This window comes from Notolabrus celidotus, chromosome 12 (genome assembly GCF_009762535.1).
Source record: "Notolabrus celidotus isolate fNotCel1 chromosome 12, fNotCel1.pri, whole genome shotgun sequence".
Classification (NCBI taxonomy): Eukaryota; Metazoa; Chordata; class Actinopteri; order Labriformes; family Labridae; genus Notolabrus; species Notolabrus celidotus.
In genome coordinates this window covers 12,422,365-12,441,883 of record NC_048283.1, presented here as the reverse complement: position 1 = coordinate 12,441,883, position 19,519 = coordinate 12,422,365, and the positions used below count along the sequence as shown (strand labels likewise).

The window sequence follows — 19,519 nt, the reverse complement described above, 5'->3', positions numbered from 1 at the left end:
CAACTGCCAGTTATATGAAGCATGTCTCATCCAGTCTTCACCTTTACAGTGAATGGCTGTGAATAACAGGAAAATACCTTGGCAAAGAAAAAAGGGGAAAAACACATTTTGGTTGTGTGAGAGGGGCCCACATGATACTGATCTTTAGAAACGGGACACTTAAGTACAGAATGGGCATGTTTTTATGTCTAAAGTGAACTTATCTTTTTTTTTAAGTTATATTTTTTGGCCTTTTGGCCTTTATTTTATAGGACAGCTGAGGAGAGACAGGAAATGTGGGGAGTAGAGAGCGCGGGAAGACATGTAGGAAATGGTCGACCGGCCGGGAATCGAACCAGCGACTTCTGCAACAAGGACTGTAAGCCTCTGTAGGTGGGGCACTTAGACCTCTAGGCCACCAGCGACCCAAAGTGAACTTATCTTAATGGGTTTTGTGCATCACATGCATCTGTATGCAGGAGGCTGAGCATCAAAGTGATATATGATCTATGCCAATGCTTGAGCTTGGTGTTTAATAGATCTGGAGAATTGTCATAATTTTCTTGGCTAAAGAATGATATGGCATTTAGGCTCATAATCAATAATAATACATGGTGCCTCCTACTAGCCCTGACACCAACACAACTTACTGTCATATTTTAAATAATTTTTGCCATAATAAAGACAATGGCCAGGATTGTACGGTGTTGTATGTGTCGTGACTGTTGGAAGGAGTGTGAGTCTTGTATTTGTGTCTCCAAGGCTGGATGCAGGTCCAGAGCATAGCTGGACTTGTTCAATCTCCTCAAGTTTCAAAAAATGCACACAGCCATGTCTGACATCCTTAGTAAACCACTCAAGCGAAGGCAATGAATCTCCTGTTTACAAATTCTTGGTACCTGTACTTTTAATGAACCCCCTGGTAAGTACCTGAACCGTATAAAAAGTGTCTGCATCAGCTGCAAACAATGTTTCTCGCTCAGTATTATCACGCAAATCAATCAAGAACACTGAAATCATCTTGTTTTTCATATTTAATGCATTCTTCCATCACTTGCACAATCAGCCATCCTGAAGCATAATTCAAGTTCTGTAACACAATCATTATCCAAGAAGCATATTAGTGTGAAGTAAAGCCTTTACAATTACTCTGATGGGTCATAATGCTGAGAGAAGATTACACTTGAAGCAGAAGCAGTTTCACATATATCAATACAACTTCACAACCTACTCAAATACATCTATGATAGCAACAAAACCAGTCCCTCACTTCAAATTCTGCTGCTCTTACAAAAGCTGAAGCAATAAGGACAATAGTATAGGACATGTGACATGACAGAAAAAAAAACAGTCAATCAAAACATTTGGTCATTCAAATCAACATCTTTAAGACACCAGACACCACAAAAAGTAAACAAAGCTTTTACCAAATAAATGTAAGTAATGAAACTTGGTGAAACTGAGAAACCAAAGTGACAAATTACAGCAACTTCCTGGAAAGGGCAGTCCTTGCATCTCATATTCTCTGCTGGTAACTAAAGAGCCAAAGTCTTGCACGATCTTCAAACTACCTTCTGTTCCAGTGGCTCCAGCAGGACAGTGAATTATGTTAGGGATGATGTCTTCTAAGAAGCAGATATCTGTCCATTTTCTAAGATAAATTAGAGTCTGGAAGTCTCATGAGAGCTGTAGCCAAAGAAATGAGATCAGGAGCACACGTTCCAAATAAAGCTTTTCAATCAGCAAATTTTTCAAACAACTTCATATTTTTGTTTGAGGACAAAGTTGTTGCATCTTTTCACAAGCTTTTAACTTGTGGTTTTCAATATTTGCATCACGGGGCAGTGAACTAAACAAACCTTCTATGGGATGACATTTAAAAAACAAAAACCTGGTGAAACAGATGCTGACTGGGAACTTGGACAAGACTTTTTCTCTCCATAACGCAGCAAATTTAATTTGTGACTGCTTCATTAACACAAAAGGCTTTATGGTCCCATTATCTGTAACAGTGGTCACCAACCCTGGCAATGAAGAGGATCACTTTTGCAGCTCTTAGCCCTTAATAATTGATACTATCCATCATTGTAGGTGTTAATAAGCCAAGTGGGGATGCTCTTTGGGACCAGGGGTGAGGACCACTGCCGTAGTGTAAGTTTGTGCTCTGTTGGCTCAGTTCTCTGCAGGTTTATCTAGCATGGATTTGAGATGGGCGTGCAGGGGGTCGCACACAGCCTGGTAGCCCTGAGGGGTCAGGTGAAGGTAATCGTACATGTCCTGATGGGTGATGCTACCATTGGAATGGACGAATCCTGGGTCCACATTAAGGTATGAGGCATGGGGGAGGGACGACACGGCCTCCTGGACCAGCTTGTTCACCTTGGCATTTCGCTCCCTCAGAATGTTTGGCATTTTGCCTCTTGGCAGTATACTCTGGAAAAGGATGCAGTGATGTTACATGTTAAAGAAGTGGGAAACTTTTTAGCATTTTACCAATATTTCTATATGTAAATATTGTTTTATATCAAAAGGACTGGTTACCAAGATTAAATAAAGCTCAAACAGATATCACTTTCTCAACCATATGTAACTTTAAACTCATAAAATGTGTAGTTATCTAATTCAAAAGTAGTTCCATTACAGTCCTTTCACTTCTCCCAAGAGGTCACTATTCTAATCTAAAGTGTATGCTTTGCAGAGCATTAACCCTGCAGCCTTATTTCACCTGAGCCCGCAAAGCTTAGAAAAAACTAAATGAACACAGAATAATGTGCACTTTGATTTTGCATGAACTTAATTTTTCATTTTTAACAAACATTCAGTCGAGCAGATGAACCCTTCCTTTGTGTGAGGAATGTATTAGAAACAAAGCCTACCAGTGCAAGTGTCCGGGCATGAGGGAGCTTGTTCTTGATGACTTGGATAATAGCCATGATGCCTCCACAGATCTGTTCAGCAGTGTGACCATGATTGTTAGTGCCCACCCAAAGCACTACAACCTACATTATGACAAAACAGAGAGGAATATGTGATTGAACTCATGTTTTTGTTAGTTTGGAATCAATATACCTCGAATTTTGATACAGACACAATGGGTCTACTGTTTTTCTGAACAAGCATGGTAATGTTCTCTATATTTAGCTGTGATTTGAACCTTTGGGCTGATATTATCCAGTTCACCGTTGCTCAGTCTCCACAGCACATGTTGTGTTGCATCACCACCTATACCAAAATTGAGAGCATGAAGGGGAGAGAACAGCTGCCGCCATACCTGCAAAAAAGAAGCCCATGTGTGAAACTGAAACTGTGCATAGCAATGTTAGAGAACAAGAGACGCTTATCAAATGCTACAGAACATGAGGTGGGAAAGTGTGTCATCTATGTTTACCCCAAACTGGTGCATGAGCTGAATGAGAGAGTCTCCAACAAACAGAACATCAGGTTCTTTGTCTTTGCTGTCAGACACAAAGCGGTTGTGCTAGAAAAAGAAAATAACAAAGACACTTTCAGGATAAATATTAAAGATATCAAACTAGATGCAACATCACAGGTTTTTCTGGAAAACCCCATGATACACATCAGTTGAATTTGGCCAAAAAAATTTTTTGCAGCTGCATGAGAAACACAAGCATATGTACAACAGTATGTCTTTGGTCTGTTTTGTTAACATACAATGAACAATTTATCAATTTATTTCATAAGTATGAAATAATCAAGGAAAGCTGTTAAATTAAACATGATCCTGACTGAATCCTCTTTAGTTGATTGTATCTTTACAATTAGATCATAAAAACAAAAAGAATATAATAAAACATGGGTTGTTTTAACTTTTGTATGGATCAGAGCAGAAAACTGCAGTGAAATATGTCACACTAAAGCTATTAAATTACATAACTAAGTATGAGCATACATGTTGAGAAACACTGAAAATCCAAATGCTTAATAAGCTTTATAAAACGTTGTGAAAAGTAAGCTTGTAACAATAACGTTATTTCACACACCAGAGACATCCATCGTCCATCTCCCTGGGTGTCTTCACAGGGAGTGGGTGTGGCGGCGGGGTTTGGGTCTTCTGCACTCATGACTTGACTCTATCTGTGTGAGGAAAGCAGTTACTTTGTGTAATAAGTTAGTTTGAAACGGAAAGGAACCGATTAATCAAACCCCTATAGCTGCAACTGCTAGCTAAATCTGAGGAGGCTGGCAGAGTTAGCCACAGTAGCTAGCCTACTGGAGAAAGAAAGATGAGGGTTAACTCATATAGTCTTACTACACGCACAGATTTATATCGCCAAAGTCTACAAGCCTGCACTGAACCAAAGGTAAAGGGCAGAGCTTCGAGTGACAGCTACATTTACTAATACAAGTGACAAAGATTACCATAAAATCAAAATATCGTCATCTCCCAATTCAGTTTCAGGAAGTAAATGTCCACTCTAACGTTGATTGGATGTACCATTATCCTCCATGGGCAACAACATATATGTTTCCATATATTTTACCCTAAATGTACACTTTACTATGAATACATTTCTTATATTATATGTTAGAACCATTCGATTAAAAAAAAACGACTGTAAAAGCATTGATTCTGTGAATAAGAACCTAAAAGATTAGACCGGTTTACCTCACTTTCAGAGGAGATGGTTTCGTCCTCCGCGATGGTGCTCGCGGGAGTCGGTGCTGCGCATACGTGCTGCGCAGAGGAACACATCTACGGCATGTTGCTGAGCAACGGCAGTTTTACAAGCGGTCAAACACTGCGCACTCAATTTTGGTAAGTGGCATCGTGAATTAATGACTTTATTTGGGGATTAAATGTTTTACAAGCATATTTGCTGCTTTACTCGCGTGACATTTATTTAAAATGTGAATGAGTAAGGGTACTTTCAGGCCCTGGAGGTGATTGCGTGTCTCTACAAACACGTGTGTGTCAAGAGAAAGTTCACCTGACTGTATAATTAACCGTTTGCTAGCCACCTAGCTTGCTTGATAAAAGTGGACAAATAATGCCAAGTAGTGGACAAAGTACACAGCTTCATTATTTAAGTCAAAGTATAGATCCTCCAGGTCAAATATTACTCCAATACAAGTGAAAGTTGCTCTGTCAAATTACTACGTAAGTTAAAGTACTGGAGTACTTGCTTTTAAGAATACTTAAGGGCACTAGGAGGAGTTTTTAACTGGCTGAGAAACAGACTGAAACTGATACTGATGCCTCTGTATGACCCTCAAAAGAAAACAAGACCATCCACAACAGCACTGATACCTTCTCTGTTGTCATTTTTAATGCCTGAAACTGTTCTGAGGGGGTAGGTGTCAGAACAGATGATTGACATCTTGCTTTAGAAACATCCTTTTTTTTGGCTGTTTTTTGGCAAATAATCACATTGTGTGATAAATCTAAATGTTAAAAGACAGCAGGATGAGGTTATTGTCTGAAGACACAAATTTTACATTTACAGGACAAGAGATAAGCGGTATCACTTTGTCCACAAGGGGGCGCCAGAATCAATACAAACCAAAAGTTCCTCACAGCAGCTTTAAGTATTCAAAGTACTTTTTAAAATATCTCAAAACGTTGTATTTTCACAATACATAAGTTCAGTGAAGAATACATAGCAGTACATTCTGTTACATTATGTTTATTTAGAAACCATTACTTGAAATCTCTAAAAACTATACCATGGAATAAAACAGGAACTAAGTTACTCCAAGCACAGACAACTTAGTTTGAAAAGTTCATCTGGAATGAAACAAATGTTACGTAGCTCAACAGGCTTTCTCAGGTTTGACAGTCAATTTTTATAAGTTTGAGCAGAGTGGGAAACAGGGAGAACATTTCAAATGATAAGTATCATTCTTCATTTTAAAAACCTCTAACACGGGTTGAAGATATGACCATGGGTGCTCAGGTGGAGAATTGTAGCCATTATTACCACCTCTAAATGAACTGCCTGATCTGAGTGAAATGTGTTCTGTGTTTGCTCCACGTTCAACCATGTAGACGCACGATATACAGGTATGACTAAACCACTGAGACAAACAGAACTACACAAACACATTTTACTGTCTTAGGGATCAGATTTTAGAAAAGAGAAGGAAATTCATGAGCTGACTTCAAAGCAAAAGTAGTGAGTAACTAGAGCACTGATAGAAATGTAGTGGAGTAAAAAGTACAATAATTGTCTTCTGAATATAGTGGAGTAAAAGTAATAAGTACCCCCAAAAAATAATACTCAAGTAAAGTACAAAAGCTCCAAAAATGTATTTAAGTACAGTACTCAAGTAAATTTACTCTGCTACTGTCCACCACTGCAAGTAGGCTACCTGAATGTTGTTACCTCCCTATAGGTGGTGGTGATTAATTTTACTGACAAAGATGCTGGAAAAAATGACCAAACAATATTTGCAAACTGTAAACTTTTCATAAATCTGAAGTACTATTGATTTTGTGTTTCTAGCAATTCAAAAAACTTAGTTTATTGGAAATTGTTTTGTATCAAATGTGTATTTAAAAACTATAATTGAATTGTTTCTTGTTAAAGGCCAATCAAAAGGGTTTGTTTTCCCTTCAGTAAGGAAAAAAAATCACCTTTAATATGTGGGTCTTAAGTTAAGGGGTTTATATGAATATAGCATAACAAAGTTAAAGCTCATGTTAAATTTGGATTTTGCCACTGTCACTCATCGAAGCATCAGTTTATTTTATTCTATGTATGTTTTGATAATCTCACTGTTGTTGTTTTTTGTTGTTGTTGTTGTTGGTTTTTTTACCTTGTGGTAAAACAGCATCATGTTTCTATCTCATCTCTTTTTCCTTGAAAAAATGACTCACTTCAATTCTCTTTTTACAGATTTAGTGCAGTATGAGCCACATGTGTGGCAGGTCTTCTTCTAACAAAGACAGGATCTTAAATGTTTTCAGCAAGCAGTTTAAAACAACAGATAAAAACTGTTGCTCTGTGAACAGATCCACTGCAGACTCCAAATGCTCAAACCACTACAGTAAGACTGATGGGCAGCACAGAGCAAAGCGACTGAAGAGCCGTAAAGAGAGGGGCCAGATGAGACGTGGGGGGAAAGAAGCCCCAAAGTCTAAGCCACATCACCGTCACTGTGGCCTCCAAAGTAGTAAAGACATTACATATCTCCATGACCGCTGCTGTCGTAGTAGCTGCCATTGTTCCTCGAGGCAAGATGCGTCATTATCGAACGTTGTCCCTGCTGCACAGGAGCGTAGTATCATCACAGACAGTCGCCTGATAGGACACCACGGGCTGTTCAACCATGAGGTGAAGTCTATCGACATTGAGCGCCTTTTAAGTAAGCAAAGAAAAACGGAGCAAAGTGGACTGCAAGTACATGAAAACATTTCTACCTCACATCCCTCTTCAACATCTCACATTCCTACCCCAGTCTCCAGTAAGGATTTGTTGGGTGCTGAGCCTGATGAAGGTGTGACATTAGAAAGGGACGGAGACCCTGCAATGAAGGCCCCTGATGACTGCCAGGTGGAAGAAGACAAATTCAGTCAGGGATCAGATGCTACACCAGGGCAGAAGACCAACCCTGTCATGTCAGAAAAGGGCATTGAATCACAGCTGACTCCCACTGACGGACGAGAAAATGAGATGATACTAAACAAGAAGGCGAAGAGACACGTGATTTCTACTCTGGAGCAAACCCCAAGGAACCAGGATTCTTCTGTCCACCAAAGTCAAGCCCATGATGTCAGCCCAAGCCCATTTCAGCTTCCCAGCTCAGACACCCCAGGAAGATCAGACTCACGACACCAAAGAAAAGATCCTAGCTCTGTGTCCGAGTCTGTCTGTACAGTGGCAGCACACTTGTGTGGCTGTCTGCAGTTGCCAGTTTTGAGGAGGAAGAGGAATATGGTGGCTGAGAGCAAGGAAGTGCTGCTGAAAGCTCTGCAGGAGAGGCACGGACCCCAGCTTCAGAAGAATCTCTTCAGACTGCAGCAGTGCCTCAGCAGTAGTCCTGGTCACACAAAGAAAGGCCAGGATCGAGAGCAGTCCATGATGGATGAAGATGAGCTCCAGTATACAGGTAGGAACTGAATTAACTAACAGCTCTGAGATTGTCATCGTACAAAAAAGATATATTTGATCAACATTTATTTAATGTATGAATTTCTTTTTGTAGTGTTTTTAGGTGATATGTTACTGGGGCTGTTTATTTTCTATATCCTACATTACTGTTACAATGTTACAATGTCATTTAGCAGACGCTTTTATCCAAAGCGACGTACATACGAGAACAAGAACAACACAGGCAAAGATCTAGACAAGAGGAAACAAGATCAGTAAGAGTAACAAAGTGCTTCAAGTCAATTTGGGTGCAGGTACTGCTAAGCAGTGTAAAGGCAATGCACAAAAGTAAGTAAGGAATTTTTTATTTTTTTTTTTTTCAAAATAAGTTTTTCAAAATGACTCTTACAATAAGATGGAGTTTAGAGTTCTCATCTAGAAATGAGTGATTTTTGTTTGACCACCATGATCTCATCGTGACAACTAACACATTTGAATTCTTCAATACTTCTGTTTATAATTGTTTTTACTTTACAATCTCAAAGCTAGGGGTGAGTATTGCCAAGAACCTCACGATACGATACGCATCCCGATACTTGGGTCACGATACGATAGTGTCACGATATATCATGATATCACAATATTGTGATATATTGACATATTCTACACAGTAAACTAAGAAAAGTAGGGATGGTGTATATGTAAATCACACAATATTACTCAAAATTGAAAGGACAAATTAAGTCAAAACTAATTGATTGAAAACGTTTCCACTTTATTGTTTTTGAAATACTGAAGTTGTATTTTAGTTCCAACTGAGCTAAAACGTGTTTTTTTTTTTTATTACAAGAATATTGGTATTAAGAGTGGAAATATCAATATCATATTGGGGGTCAAAGTATTGCGATATATTGCTGTATTGATATTTTTTCACACCTCACTCAAAGCTGCAGTGTGTAGTCTTCAGTGGCGAATAGCAAAATAAATTTGGTACAATGGAATATAATATTCACAAGTATGTTTGAATTGGTGTATAATCACCTGAACAGAAATATTGTTTTGTAACTGTTAATTTAGTAAGATAAGATAAGAGAGTCCTTTATTTGTCCCACAATGGGGAATTTCAAGTGTCACAGTAACAAAGTAGACAGTGCAAAAAATATAAAGCAAACAAGAGCCTATAAAATATAAATTATTAAAAAGTTATTAGCAATTAAAATTAAAATTAAAGAGGTAAAAAATAAGCATATCTTACAACATATATATATATATATATATATATATTATTGGTTATAGGTGACCACTGCAGGAAGAAGAGACCTGCGGTATCTCTCCGTGAGACACCGCGGGTGAAGAAGTCTGTCATCTAGTATGAGCTATTTATACCTAAATATCTCCCTGATCATCTGCAGTATATTAAAACACTGAGGTCCCTCACAGCAGGAACATCTATTTTCCACACTAATAGAACCACCTGATCAGTTTTTCAATGCATGAAAAATAATGAACTTGTTTGAAGAGGTTTCCTTTGTAATGTATTGAACAAGGAAACCACAATACACCACATGTATTTACATCAGCCTACACATATTGTATTTCATATTGTGTTTCCCTCTTTTCAGATGCATTCACAACAGAGTTTCGATCCAGCAAGCCATTTTTCAACGACCAAAAAATCCAATCTTTCAAAAGAAAAGGAAGTGCACATTGGAACTTGAGGCCCAGTCCCCAGCTGCTCCGAAACACGAAACAGGTAAGACCTGAAACTTACCTTGCCACTGTTTTTTCATATGTTGTGGCATCTTCTTTTTTTTTTGTAATGAACTCATAAATTAAAGTTACATTAGTCTGATATACCCTGTTTTCACACAGACCGCTGAGTGGTTTAGAAGGCCTGAGGAGACTTCTGCCAGTCTTTTGGACGATAACCTCAGACATCTTCACTCTCCTCAGTCCTGCATGGACTTTGAGTCCTCTGGAACGAGTGATCATTTGTTTGCTCCTTCTTCTACTTCGTGTTGGGAAGGTAAAAAATCCCTATTTCCCCACTGGGGAGACAGTTTGAGCAGGCAAAAGAGCAAAGAGACTTTTACATTTGACTCTTTTGAAAACAGCTGTATGAACCAAACCAGAGCACTAGATGGACCTCTGTACGGTACGGGCAACATCCAGAATTTCTCCCCCTACCAAGCACGGCTGCTGGAGAGACGTTCAACAGAGCCAATACACTTTCCTCAAGAGCGAGACCCATTTGAAACTGAAAGATACTCTTTTGCTTCCTCTTTCTCATCCCAAGTTCAACATCCTGACCAGGTCCTCAGCTTCAAGCCTTTCAGCCATATCAGTCAGCCTACAGCTTACCCTCTCCGCATGTCCCACCACACTGACATGATCCATTACCCTTCATCTCACATGCTAGAAAGAGAGGCAGCACTTTCCCGTTCCTCTCTCCTGAGCCCTGAGCCCTGGTCCTTTCCCCCTATGAGACTGTACTAATGTGTTGCATCGACACGCCTATGAACATTTGTTAAGATATCAAAAATGCAATACTCTCTTAATTCATAACATCAAGACGGTTTGTTCACAACCAGCAAAGCCTATACTTTACACACAGAATTAAATAGCAAAGACTTCATCTCAAGAGTTAACCATTTTTACTCTTTGGTTCCATTTATTCTGAAAAAAAACACACAAGCACAATTATGAATTGTTTACATCCTTGTAGCTTTTTTTCATTTATAAAAGTGTAAATGAACATGTTTGTTCAGTCAGCTGCCATAATGGGAAGTTATTCAGAGAACAGGATTATTTGACATTTTGTTGTGTAAGTGGGCTTCATTTAAATGCAATAAAACAAATGTGTACAATTTTGCAACACAGTCATGCCTCATTAGGTAGTATATAAGCTTAAATTGAACACAAAATACTGCATAATATTTCTGAATGATTCAAAGGGATATATATCTTCTTTTTTTTGTCCAACAGAGAACAACACAATACATTCACATTCCCATAAATGTTTCTTGACCCTCTCCCTCTAGCAGATAATTTCATCCACAGTTTGATGGACTGTACTGAGAGGTTTGTCTTAAATAATTTTAAGGTTGCAAATAATAGTTTTCATCTGAAATTTGAGTCTCAGAACCTTCAGTTTCTATGCTTCCAGGAGTCACACAACTATGTCTCTCGTCATTTTCTTCCATTTCGACTCTGCTCCCCGTTCTCATCGCCCTACGAAGCTGATTCCAAAACAGTTCTTGGGCCTTTGTGGGGTCTGTGCAATCTGAGCTGGGCCACTGGAGATAAGTCTTTTTCAACATGATTTTCCTCATGCGGTGATAGGACGACAGCAGCCTCTCAGCGATTGGCTCCAGAAACACAAGCAGGAGAACATCCCGGTGCTCATCGAAGAGCCGGTAGCTGGCCAGTTGGATTTCCAGAGAACACCACTCACTCCTGAGGAAATTCCTGCTTACCACACAAATAGTCTTGCGGCTGCCATAAACTGCAGAGACAATATTATCCACAATGTCCCGGCCAAGCTCAAAGTCCCTGTGATGAAGACAAAGTTTAAAAGATGATCTATTTCCCTCCAGGTTAGGCAGCAACTGGTCCATGACCCATTGTTCATCAGAAGAGTTATAGGAAATAAATGCGTCATATTTACAGTTTTCCTCTTCGTCTCTGATTCTGCGCCACTGCTCACCAAACCAGGACTGAAACACATAGTAGCTGTACTTCAGTTTCCAGTAAAGATTAACATATAGTAAAGGAGTGACTACGAACAGAAAGATCACAGCTGCTGTGCTTAAGAACAAGTACTCTCCAAGATCTATGTAACAAACTTTGGTATCAAAGTTGTGGAAACTGTGTTTTTGATCATGTTGGCATGGCAGATTGAAGAGATAAACAACCTGGACTTTTGGCGTATTGAGTGTCCAATTTTGCAACAAGCTGTTTGTGCAGGTGCAGGTTAAGGGAACATCTCTAATGTCAAGGTAACTAAGTTTAGGCATACTTTCTAATGCATCTACAGAAATGCTCTGCATCCCATTGCGGTTGAGCTGCAGCTTGTGCAACTGTGTCAGATTTCCAAAAACTTCTTTTGAGAAGTTCTGAATGACCATACTTTCTGCAATCAGCGTGGTCAAATTTTTCAGATTTTTAAAGAGTCCTGGCTGTAGGTGTGTCACCCCTACACAGCAGTTATCCAAAGTGAGAAACTTTAAGCTTTTTAGATCATCAAAGACATCAGGAGGGAGCTGGTGGATTTTATTGTTGGTGAGATACAGGGATTCCAGTGAGCTGAGGCCACGGAAAAATTTCCAGGGTATAACAGTGAGGCCATAAGGCTGCTGCCCGTCCAGTTTCAGATCACTGAGTCTGCTGAGATTCATAAATGGTGAGCTTGTGTGCTCTTTGAGGAAGCGAATCTGATTACCCTGTAAATCCAGTGTTGTTAGCGTGCCTTGGAAATCCCGATAAAGGGAAGTGTCGATATTCTTTAGTCTGTTTCCATCTAGATAGAATTTGGACAGACTTGTCAGCCCTTTAAGACCATATGGCTTAATATGAGTGATCTTATTACCTCCAAGGTCCAAGATAACCAGACTCTTCAGATGGTGGAAGGCCTCTGTAAAAATGACATCAATACGATTATTACGTAAGTTAAGGGTTTTAAGCTTGATCTGATCCTCAAATGTTCTTTTAAATAACTCAGTTAAGAAATTATTGTCCAAACGGAGGGTCTCAAGCTTTTTTAGCCCTTTGAGAGCTGTAAGATTCAGATACACAATTTTATTTATATTAAGTTTTAAGGTCTTGATATTTGGTGTGGTATAGAAAGCATAAGAATTGACAGAAATGATGCGGTTATAACGGTAGCTTACATCTTCCACATTTGGAAAAATAACCCTTTTCTGTGTCTTACAGGATGGGAGAGAAGTTAAATGGTTATGCTCTGCGTTGAACATTTTCAAATGTGTGTGTTGGTTCAGAAAGTCAAGACAGCTTGTTGTTTTCATTTCATTGCGGGATAGATCCAGTGCTCCTGTGATATTAGGGCAATACTGGAGAGTGGAATCTTTTAGAGATTTAATCTCATTACTAGCCAGGTTCATGTTTTTAATCCAATTCATCCTCTTCTTTAGTAATACACACAGCTTCACTAGCGAGTTGTCGTTTCTTAGATGTGTGCCTGAGAAGTCAATGTGACCGGCATTGACATTGCTAATGTTTAAAAACTCCAGTACACTGACATTTGTTGAACGCAAACGCAGATAGTTTACATAGCTCAGATTCACTCCTTTAAAAGCCATGGTGGAGAGCCTAGGATTGTAGGACAAATCTAACAGCTGGATGAACCCAAGGAATGAATGTTCACATCCTAATGTGGACAAATTATTTTTACTCAAATATAGCGTGGTGAGGGATCTAGGCAGAGACACATTTGAGTGGTTGAGAGAGGTCAAATTGTTAGAGCAAAGATCTAACGACGTCAGATGACTTAGATTTGACACAGACTGTGCAATCCTTGAGAACTGGGTTAAAGCGTTTTGCTTCATGTTTAAAGTTGAGAGATTGCCAAGTGTGGAGAAAATACCCTCAGGGAGCTGCTTTAATCTGTTGTTGGTCAGCAAGAGAAAGGTGAGGCTGTGAAGATCCTGAAACAGAGAAGGGTGGAGCTCTGATATGTTGTTACAGGACAAGTTGAGAGTCTTGAGAAGATGCAAGCCCTGGAAAGCAAATTGCTGAATACTGCTCAAACTATTATTATCCATCCTGAGGTGCTGAAGTTTTGCTAGACGAACAAAGCTCTGGTCAGGAACTTCCGTCAGAGGATTATCACAGATGGTGAGGTTGATTGCAGACTGCGGCAGGTCGGCCACAAAGGCCGACATGTTTTTTTCCTTTCGATGAATGCATTTGAAACTTTTTCCATGTGACCACTGGTCTTCAATGCAGTTTTTGAAGCTGTAACTGCTGATGAGTTCAACAGCAATTAGAATAAGTGTAACTGACAACAGCTGATGAGTCAGACTACCCATGTTGTCACATGAGGGACTGCCCTTAAACTTCAATCAGAGTCTTCAATTGTTTCTGTTTGAATTTAATGTTGAAACAGTCTGTTAACCAGACTTCTGGGTTGTTCTTTAGTTGGAGGATATATCAGGAATCTGCAGACAGAGAGCAAGAGTTAACATGTCACATGTTTAAATTGAAAATGCAGAATCAAGCCCTTTTACACAATGAGCAGAACCATTTTAAAACAAAGTGCTACTGAAGTCCCCATCTATATCTCCTTTCATAATGTGCATGTCTGACCTTTTATACCATTGCTACTTGCTAGTACTACTTTATACAGAACAATGGCCACATAGCTTGAGAAACAAACTGTACTGATCTGTAACTAATGATATTTTGGTCTGCAGTGTTTGTTGGTTTAAATCTCAACTGTTCAAGCTCCTGCAAGGCATTTTCAACTCATTGTGAAACAGGGAAATTAATATGAATGCCTCTTTAGACCTACCAAGGCAAACTAGACCATGAGCAACATGATTGACGATTTCTATTGTACATATAAATGCCTGGAGCTACTGCAAGACCAGATCATATTACCACAGCATGGAACTAAATCAACTCATTACCATGGAAATACAACAATAGACAGCCTACAAGACTGGCTCATTTCATTTTGTTTGCAGCTTAATAAACATTCATGTCTCATTCAGAGTGAAAGTTTTATGAAAAATGTGATAAAATACATTTGAAAAAGCCCAAAGTTCAAGTTTGAAAATGATAACTTGTTCACTCTCGTGAAAATTTCAGCTCCCTTTTCATGCGTTCCTTCTCCTACATCTGACATTTTCTCTAGTTTATTAATTCATGGGGTTAAAAGACGTAATATAATAATTGTTGGTACATAATTAGATAAAGGCAGCATCAGACACAGGCTTCCAAAATCATCTTTGTATATTTTTTTCATACTGATTCTCTGAATATTTACTTTTCAGGTTCACATTTAAAGAAGGTATTTCTAAATCAAATACTCAGCTGTAAGCCAAGAAATGCCATGTTCAAATGACAGTGGTTTCTTGTAGGAAGTAACTCTCGATATCTTATACACAATCTTAACCCTCGAGTTTGAAAAAAAGCTTGCAGTAACTTGTAGAAAGGTAACTTAGTTTGAAGTTATCCAACAATGTTACTTTGCCACCACAGCCTTACCTGTTTAAGAGCTGTTGATCTTGTGTCACTGTCTTCAACAAGTATCTTGAGTGGATATATTAGATCCACACTAAATCAAAAAGAGGAAGTTGGGTACAGCCCGTTCTTTTACTCTCATGTACAGTTGCAACTAACAGCATGTCAGTGTAGAATAATAAGATGACAGTTCTGAGTTTCATGAAAAACACACTTTCTTGATTTGGATTAATCCGTTTATTTAACATTAAATTCACAGCTTTAAACCTGCATTTTTAGAAAGTCACTGTTGCTGTAGATCCTAGCAGTCCTTCATGGGGTTATAGGTTTGTTGCAATAACTCAGTTTAAACACAGTGTGTCACTATAAAGCTTTGGTCTATTGGACATGTTTTATACAATCTAAGTCATTAAGAATAGCACCTGTTATATGTCATGTTAATGCCCGTATGGAAAATCAATACAAACAAAATGTTATTTCAGTCCAATTATCAGGTTGGTATTAACAATGTGGCTTAACCCTCCTGTTATGTTGCAGGTCAAATTGTCCCTTTTTAAAGTCTATTTGAGGCAAGATATTCCTACAAAACCAGCTAAATGCAGCATAAAAATCTGGGCAGCATGTGACAGAAGAGGTGTAATAAAAAAAAAATAAAAATAAAAAAAAAGTAAAATAAAATAAACAAAAATCAATGTAATGTAAAACTATAGTATTTATATTTAGGGCTTTCCAATGTACATTAAAAAAAGTTTGAACATTAATTTTAATGAAAACGAGTGAGTTATCCTCATTGAACCATGATCTGTGAGAATTAAAGAACACCAATGGGCTAAATCTTGATTTAAATGGTTATTAATGGAGTTAAACATTAGATTAAAAAAAAACCGTTTATTGGGATTTTTTGGGGTTTCTGACACTTTTGGATAATTGAATATGCCCCGGGTCAAATTGACCCAGGAACATTATTGCTGTTCCAGAGAAACGAACATAACAGGAGGGTTAATGTTTTTTGCAATATTGTATGCTTTTGCATTCAACATTTGAATGTTGAATCTGAAATCACAAGCTGCCCAGTAACTGGATACATTTTAGAGTGTGCATTTCAATGTTTTTTTAAAGTCTGGAGAGCAGATGAAGCGTCCTCTATTATAATCCTCTCGTTTTCTGCTCTCGTGCCATCTGACACAGTCCACACAGAGGCAGGCAGGACATGACAACCCAGTCATCACACACTGAGCCCTGGGAAAACATGCAAAGTAAAATGGTGACACAGCATCACTGTGAGAAATAAAACATTATGTTGTCAATAACAATTTAATGCTTCCATAAAATAGTGTACAATGGTTATTAGGTTTGTTAAGAGCTATACCCCCCCCCCCCCAAAAAAAAAAGCTCAAGAGTCCAAGTCTGATGCTGATGTCATGACAATGCTTGTTTACCATGAAACGGGAGAGATTTTTAGGCACTTAAACTATACTTGGTATACTTGGGGCTAGTGAAAGTTTTAAAATATGGGTTTTGTTGGTGGATGTGGCTAAATAGCTAAGTGATGCTCAGCAGTATTTTAAAAAATCCGCCCTAGCAGCACTTTCAACCTAGAATTATGAAATTTTGTATGCTTCTGTATTGTATCAAGACACACAAAAACACCTCTTGAGCCCATTTCATACATCCAAGAAGAATTCAGCCAATTTGAATTGTTGCAAAATAAACAGGGTATTTTCAAGCATTTCCAGGGGTCCCTCTAGGCTCAACACATCCAAGAAAGTTCTTGTTTTGATCACGGTATTTTACAGCTACTACCAGCTACTATTTCAGCGTAACGTCAGTTCTGTCAGTGTTCAAGCTTAACATGCATAAGGACGACTTTAAAACACTCACTTCAATGTTGTATTTGTTGCGGAGGCTTGTCCTGAGAGCAATCATAGCCCCAGGAAGGAAGGCCAGACAGCAGCTGTCCCCGTGGTCTTGAGCCACCTGACAAGCTAGGATACAGGGCAAGAAGGATGCACAGAGACCTGCAGGAGAGAGACGAGATGTGCTACTACACGTAATGTCATGGAGTCCGTTATCATTTTATTCCTGGAACAGAACCACTTACAGATGCCACAGTCTTCACAGCAATCGCACACATTTGAACTCCAATCTGATAATCCCGAGGACACAGAGTACTGTGTGACAGTGACCTGCGGCTGCGAGCTGATCACATTGGACTGGAAGGCCATTGCTGCAGTTAGAAGAAAGGGGAATATAAGCAGTGTATACAGAGTGAATGAATTTAGAATAAAGCCTGACGATATATCCATGTAGCAGGACCAGGCAACCTTACTAGGTCTCACCTCCTGAGGTTTGTGTTGGGCTCTTGAAAATGTGGTGAGGTCGCAGGTGTATTCCAAACAAGGTATAGTGAGGACAAGAACGCAGCTCTTATAGCAGGTATGACATCACGTGTACACTGAAGCCCATTCAGACAGGTGCAAACACCTTGTAAAACAAAACCCAAATGTTTAGTTTTGGGGCAAAGCACATTTTCCAAACGGGTGCACCTCGAATGACAGAGTTTTTATGAGCATACGGGAATTTAAGAACAAAGTAGGCATGTAGTGCTTATTTGTATTGAGCAACCTTACCTATAAGGGCAGTTTGGTATGTGTACACACTGTGGGCCCTGCACTATAAATGTCAAAATAAGAGCAGACATCATGTGGATTTGTCATGTGTTTCCTTACATTGTTTGACGTCAGTACATATTGGAATTGGTATCATGTGTCAGGATGAACATATTAGTGTATAGAACAGACTGGGAAACAGTTCTCAGCACATGTGCTGTGGATATGCAACATCTATTCATCATCCACTCATCTGATGATTACCTTTGTTTATCCTTTAGATTGTAACTGCAATTATACACCCAAGACAAAACCAACATAAATTAATTGTAATCGTGATCAGAATTGGCTTTATTGGGCAGGTATGTGTTTTCATCAAAGCCATTTGACCCCCAAAATATATCCAGACTACAACTTTCAGATTACAAATGTCTTGAGAAGATAGAAAAAGAAGGAGATATTGATTTAAAACATTTTTTTTCTTTTTTTCTTTTTAGCCTACATAGGGAGTGGAGCCCATTGACAAATTAGGAAGTCAAACCAGTGTAAATAAAACCGAGATAAGGGTAGAACAGATAACATCATTGTTATGCTGTCCCGTGACTCATTCAACTTATACTATGTTACAAATCTTTAACCTGTCAAATGTTCACATTTCTGGTCTGACAGTTCACTTTTCAAATGATTTAGACTTGTCTCAGAGAGAAAGTCTCAAGATTTGAATCCAGCCTGCATTGAAATCTCTATAAAATTAGACCAAAAGCCAAGAGGAGGAAAGATCTTAACTTTTGAGTAATGTGATATTGAATAATGTAACATTAGAATGTGATTTTTTTTTACTTGAACAAAAATTGTCTTTGTGAGACACCTTTGGTCAAAACATCATAATGGATGCTGTGACAGTGAATGTTCCACTAACCAGAATCTCAGAGTTTTGTTTGAATGTAGTTAGAGTCAATAAATTGGACAGGTCAGTGTTTCTACCAGTGTTGGATAATTGCAAGTACATTTTTATCAGTATATGTGTTTCTGTCAGCAGATAAGAAAATGGAAGTACAGAGTGGGTTTGATTACACAGATTGTCCACCAGAGAGCACTGAATTGTTGATTTTCACCCTGTAGAAGATCCCTGTATGTATCTAGAACAAATACTTTATTCTGAAGAACTGGAGGTCAGTTCAATTAACAGTGGTCTCTACATGATGCCTTTGGAATAAGGGCAAAACATTGAGTGAAACAAACAGGACTTTATGGGACCACTTCAACAGATGCTAGAGTGTTATGTGTTAGGACATTTTTAAATTATGTTTTTTTGTATTCCAATATATTTCTTCTCTTAAAAAAGGAGTTTAGAGAGGTCAAAGAGCCCCCCCCTCTGCTCCTCGGGTAATGTTTAGACGTGATGTATTCTCTGGGACATCAGTATTGAGGCAGTGATACAGCTACTCCACTTCAAGGTGTTGCTGCTATGCTCTGCTTGTTTATATGGAGGCTCTCAGGAGATATGCATCCATACATCTTATTCACTCACTTTTCTTGTGCTTCTTATTGTAGCAGCAGTCAGAACATTCACAGGCTGAACTCAGCATGGCAAGCATTTCATGGTCCAGCCTTTCACAGTGACCTGCTTTTTTTTTCTAGATCGCCAGAAATATATCAAATTACCTAATGAAAAAA

At 38.7% G+C, this 19,519-nt stretch overlaps 4 protein-coding genes across 6 annotated transcripts; 1 reads left to right on the top strand and 3 right to left on the bottom strand.

The window, feature by feature from the left end:
* Nucleotides 1–995: 995 nt before the first annotated feature.
* Nucleotides 996–4,625, bottom strand: pafah1b3. 3 transcript variants are annotated; one of them, XM_034698265.1, is made up of 6 exons: nt 4,607–4,625; nt 3,981–4,074; nt 3,368–3,457; nt 3,134–3,250; nt 2,856–2,978; nt 996–2,412 (listed from the first exon to the last, which is right to left on the bottom strand). In XM_034698265.1, exons 2-6 carry the CDS (start codon nt 4,059–4,061, stop codon nt 2,152–2,154), a joined length of 672 nt encoding a protein of 223 aa, XP_034554156.1. In that variant the 5' UTR covers nt 4,062–4,074; nt 4,607–4,625; the 3' UTR covers nt 996–2,151. The 3 variants fall into 3 exon arrangements, with proteins under 3 accessions (XP_034554156.1, XP_034554154.1, XP_034554155.1); XM_034698263.1 differs by lacking the exon at nt 4,607–4,625 and adding an exon at nt 4,360–4,487; XM_034698264.1 differs by lacking the exon at nt 4,607–4,625 and adding an exon at nt 4,259–4,371.
* A 2-nt stretch (nt 4,626–4,627) lies between these two features.
* Nucleotides 4,628–11,698, top strand: si:dkey-250k15.4. Its single transcript, XM_034698261.1, has 4 exons — nt 4,628–4,756; nt 6,837–8,049; nt 9,653–9,783; nt 9,903–11,698. The coding sequence occupies exons 2-4, from the start codon at nt 6,849–6,851 to the stop codon at nt 10,524–10,526; spliced, it is 1,956 nt and encodes a 651-aa protein (XP_034554152.1). The 5' UTR covers nt 4,628–4,756; nt 6,837–6,848; the 3' UTR covers nt 10,527–11,698.
* Nucleotides 10,734–15,333, bottom strand: tlr21 (toll-like receptor 21). The gene is made up of 2 exons (XM_034698262.1): nt 15,258–15,333; nt 10,734–14,206 (listed from the first exon to the last, which is right to left on the bottom strand). The coding sequence occupies exon 2, from the start codon at nt 14,075–14,077 to the stop codon at nt 11,129–11,131; it is 2,949 nt and encodes a 982-aa protein (XP_034554153.1). The 5' UTR covers nt 14,078–14,206; nt 15,258–15,333; the 3' UTR covers nt 10,734–11,128.
* An 819-nt stretch (nt 15,334–16,152) lies between these two features.
* On the bottom strand, nt 16,153–17,531 carry cnfn (cornifelin). Its single transcript, XM_034698512.1, has 3 exons — nt 17,335–17,531; nt 17,115–17,251; nt 16,153–16,472 (listed from the first exon to the last, which is right to left on the bottom strand). The coding sequence occupies exons 1-3, from the start codon at nt 17,456–17,458 to the stop codon at nt 16,380–16,382; spliced, it is 354 nt and encodes a 117-aa protein (XP_034554403.1). The 5' UTR covers nt 17,459–17,531; the 3' UTR covers nt 16,153–16,379.
* Between the last annotated feature and the right edge of the window lie 1,988 nt (nt 17,532–19,519).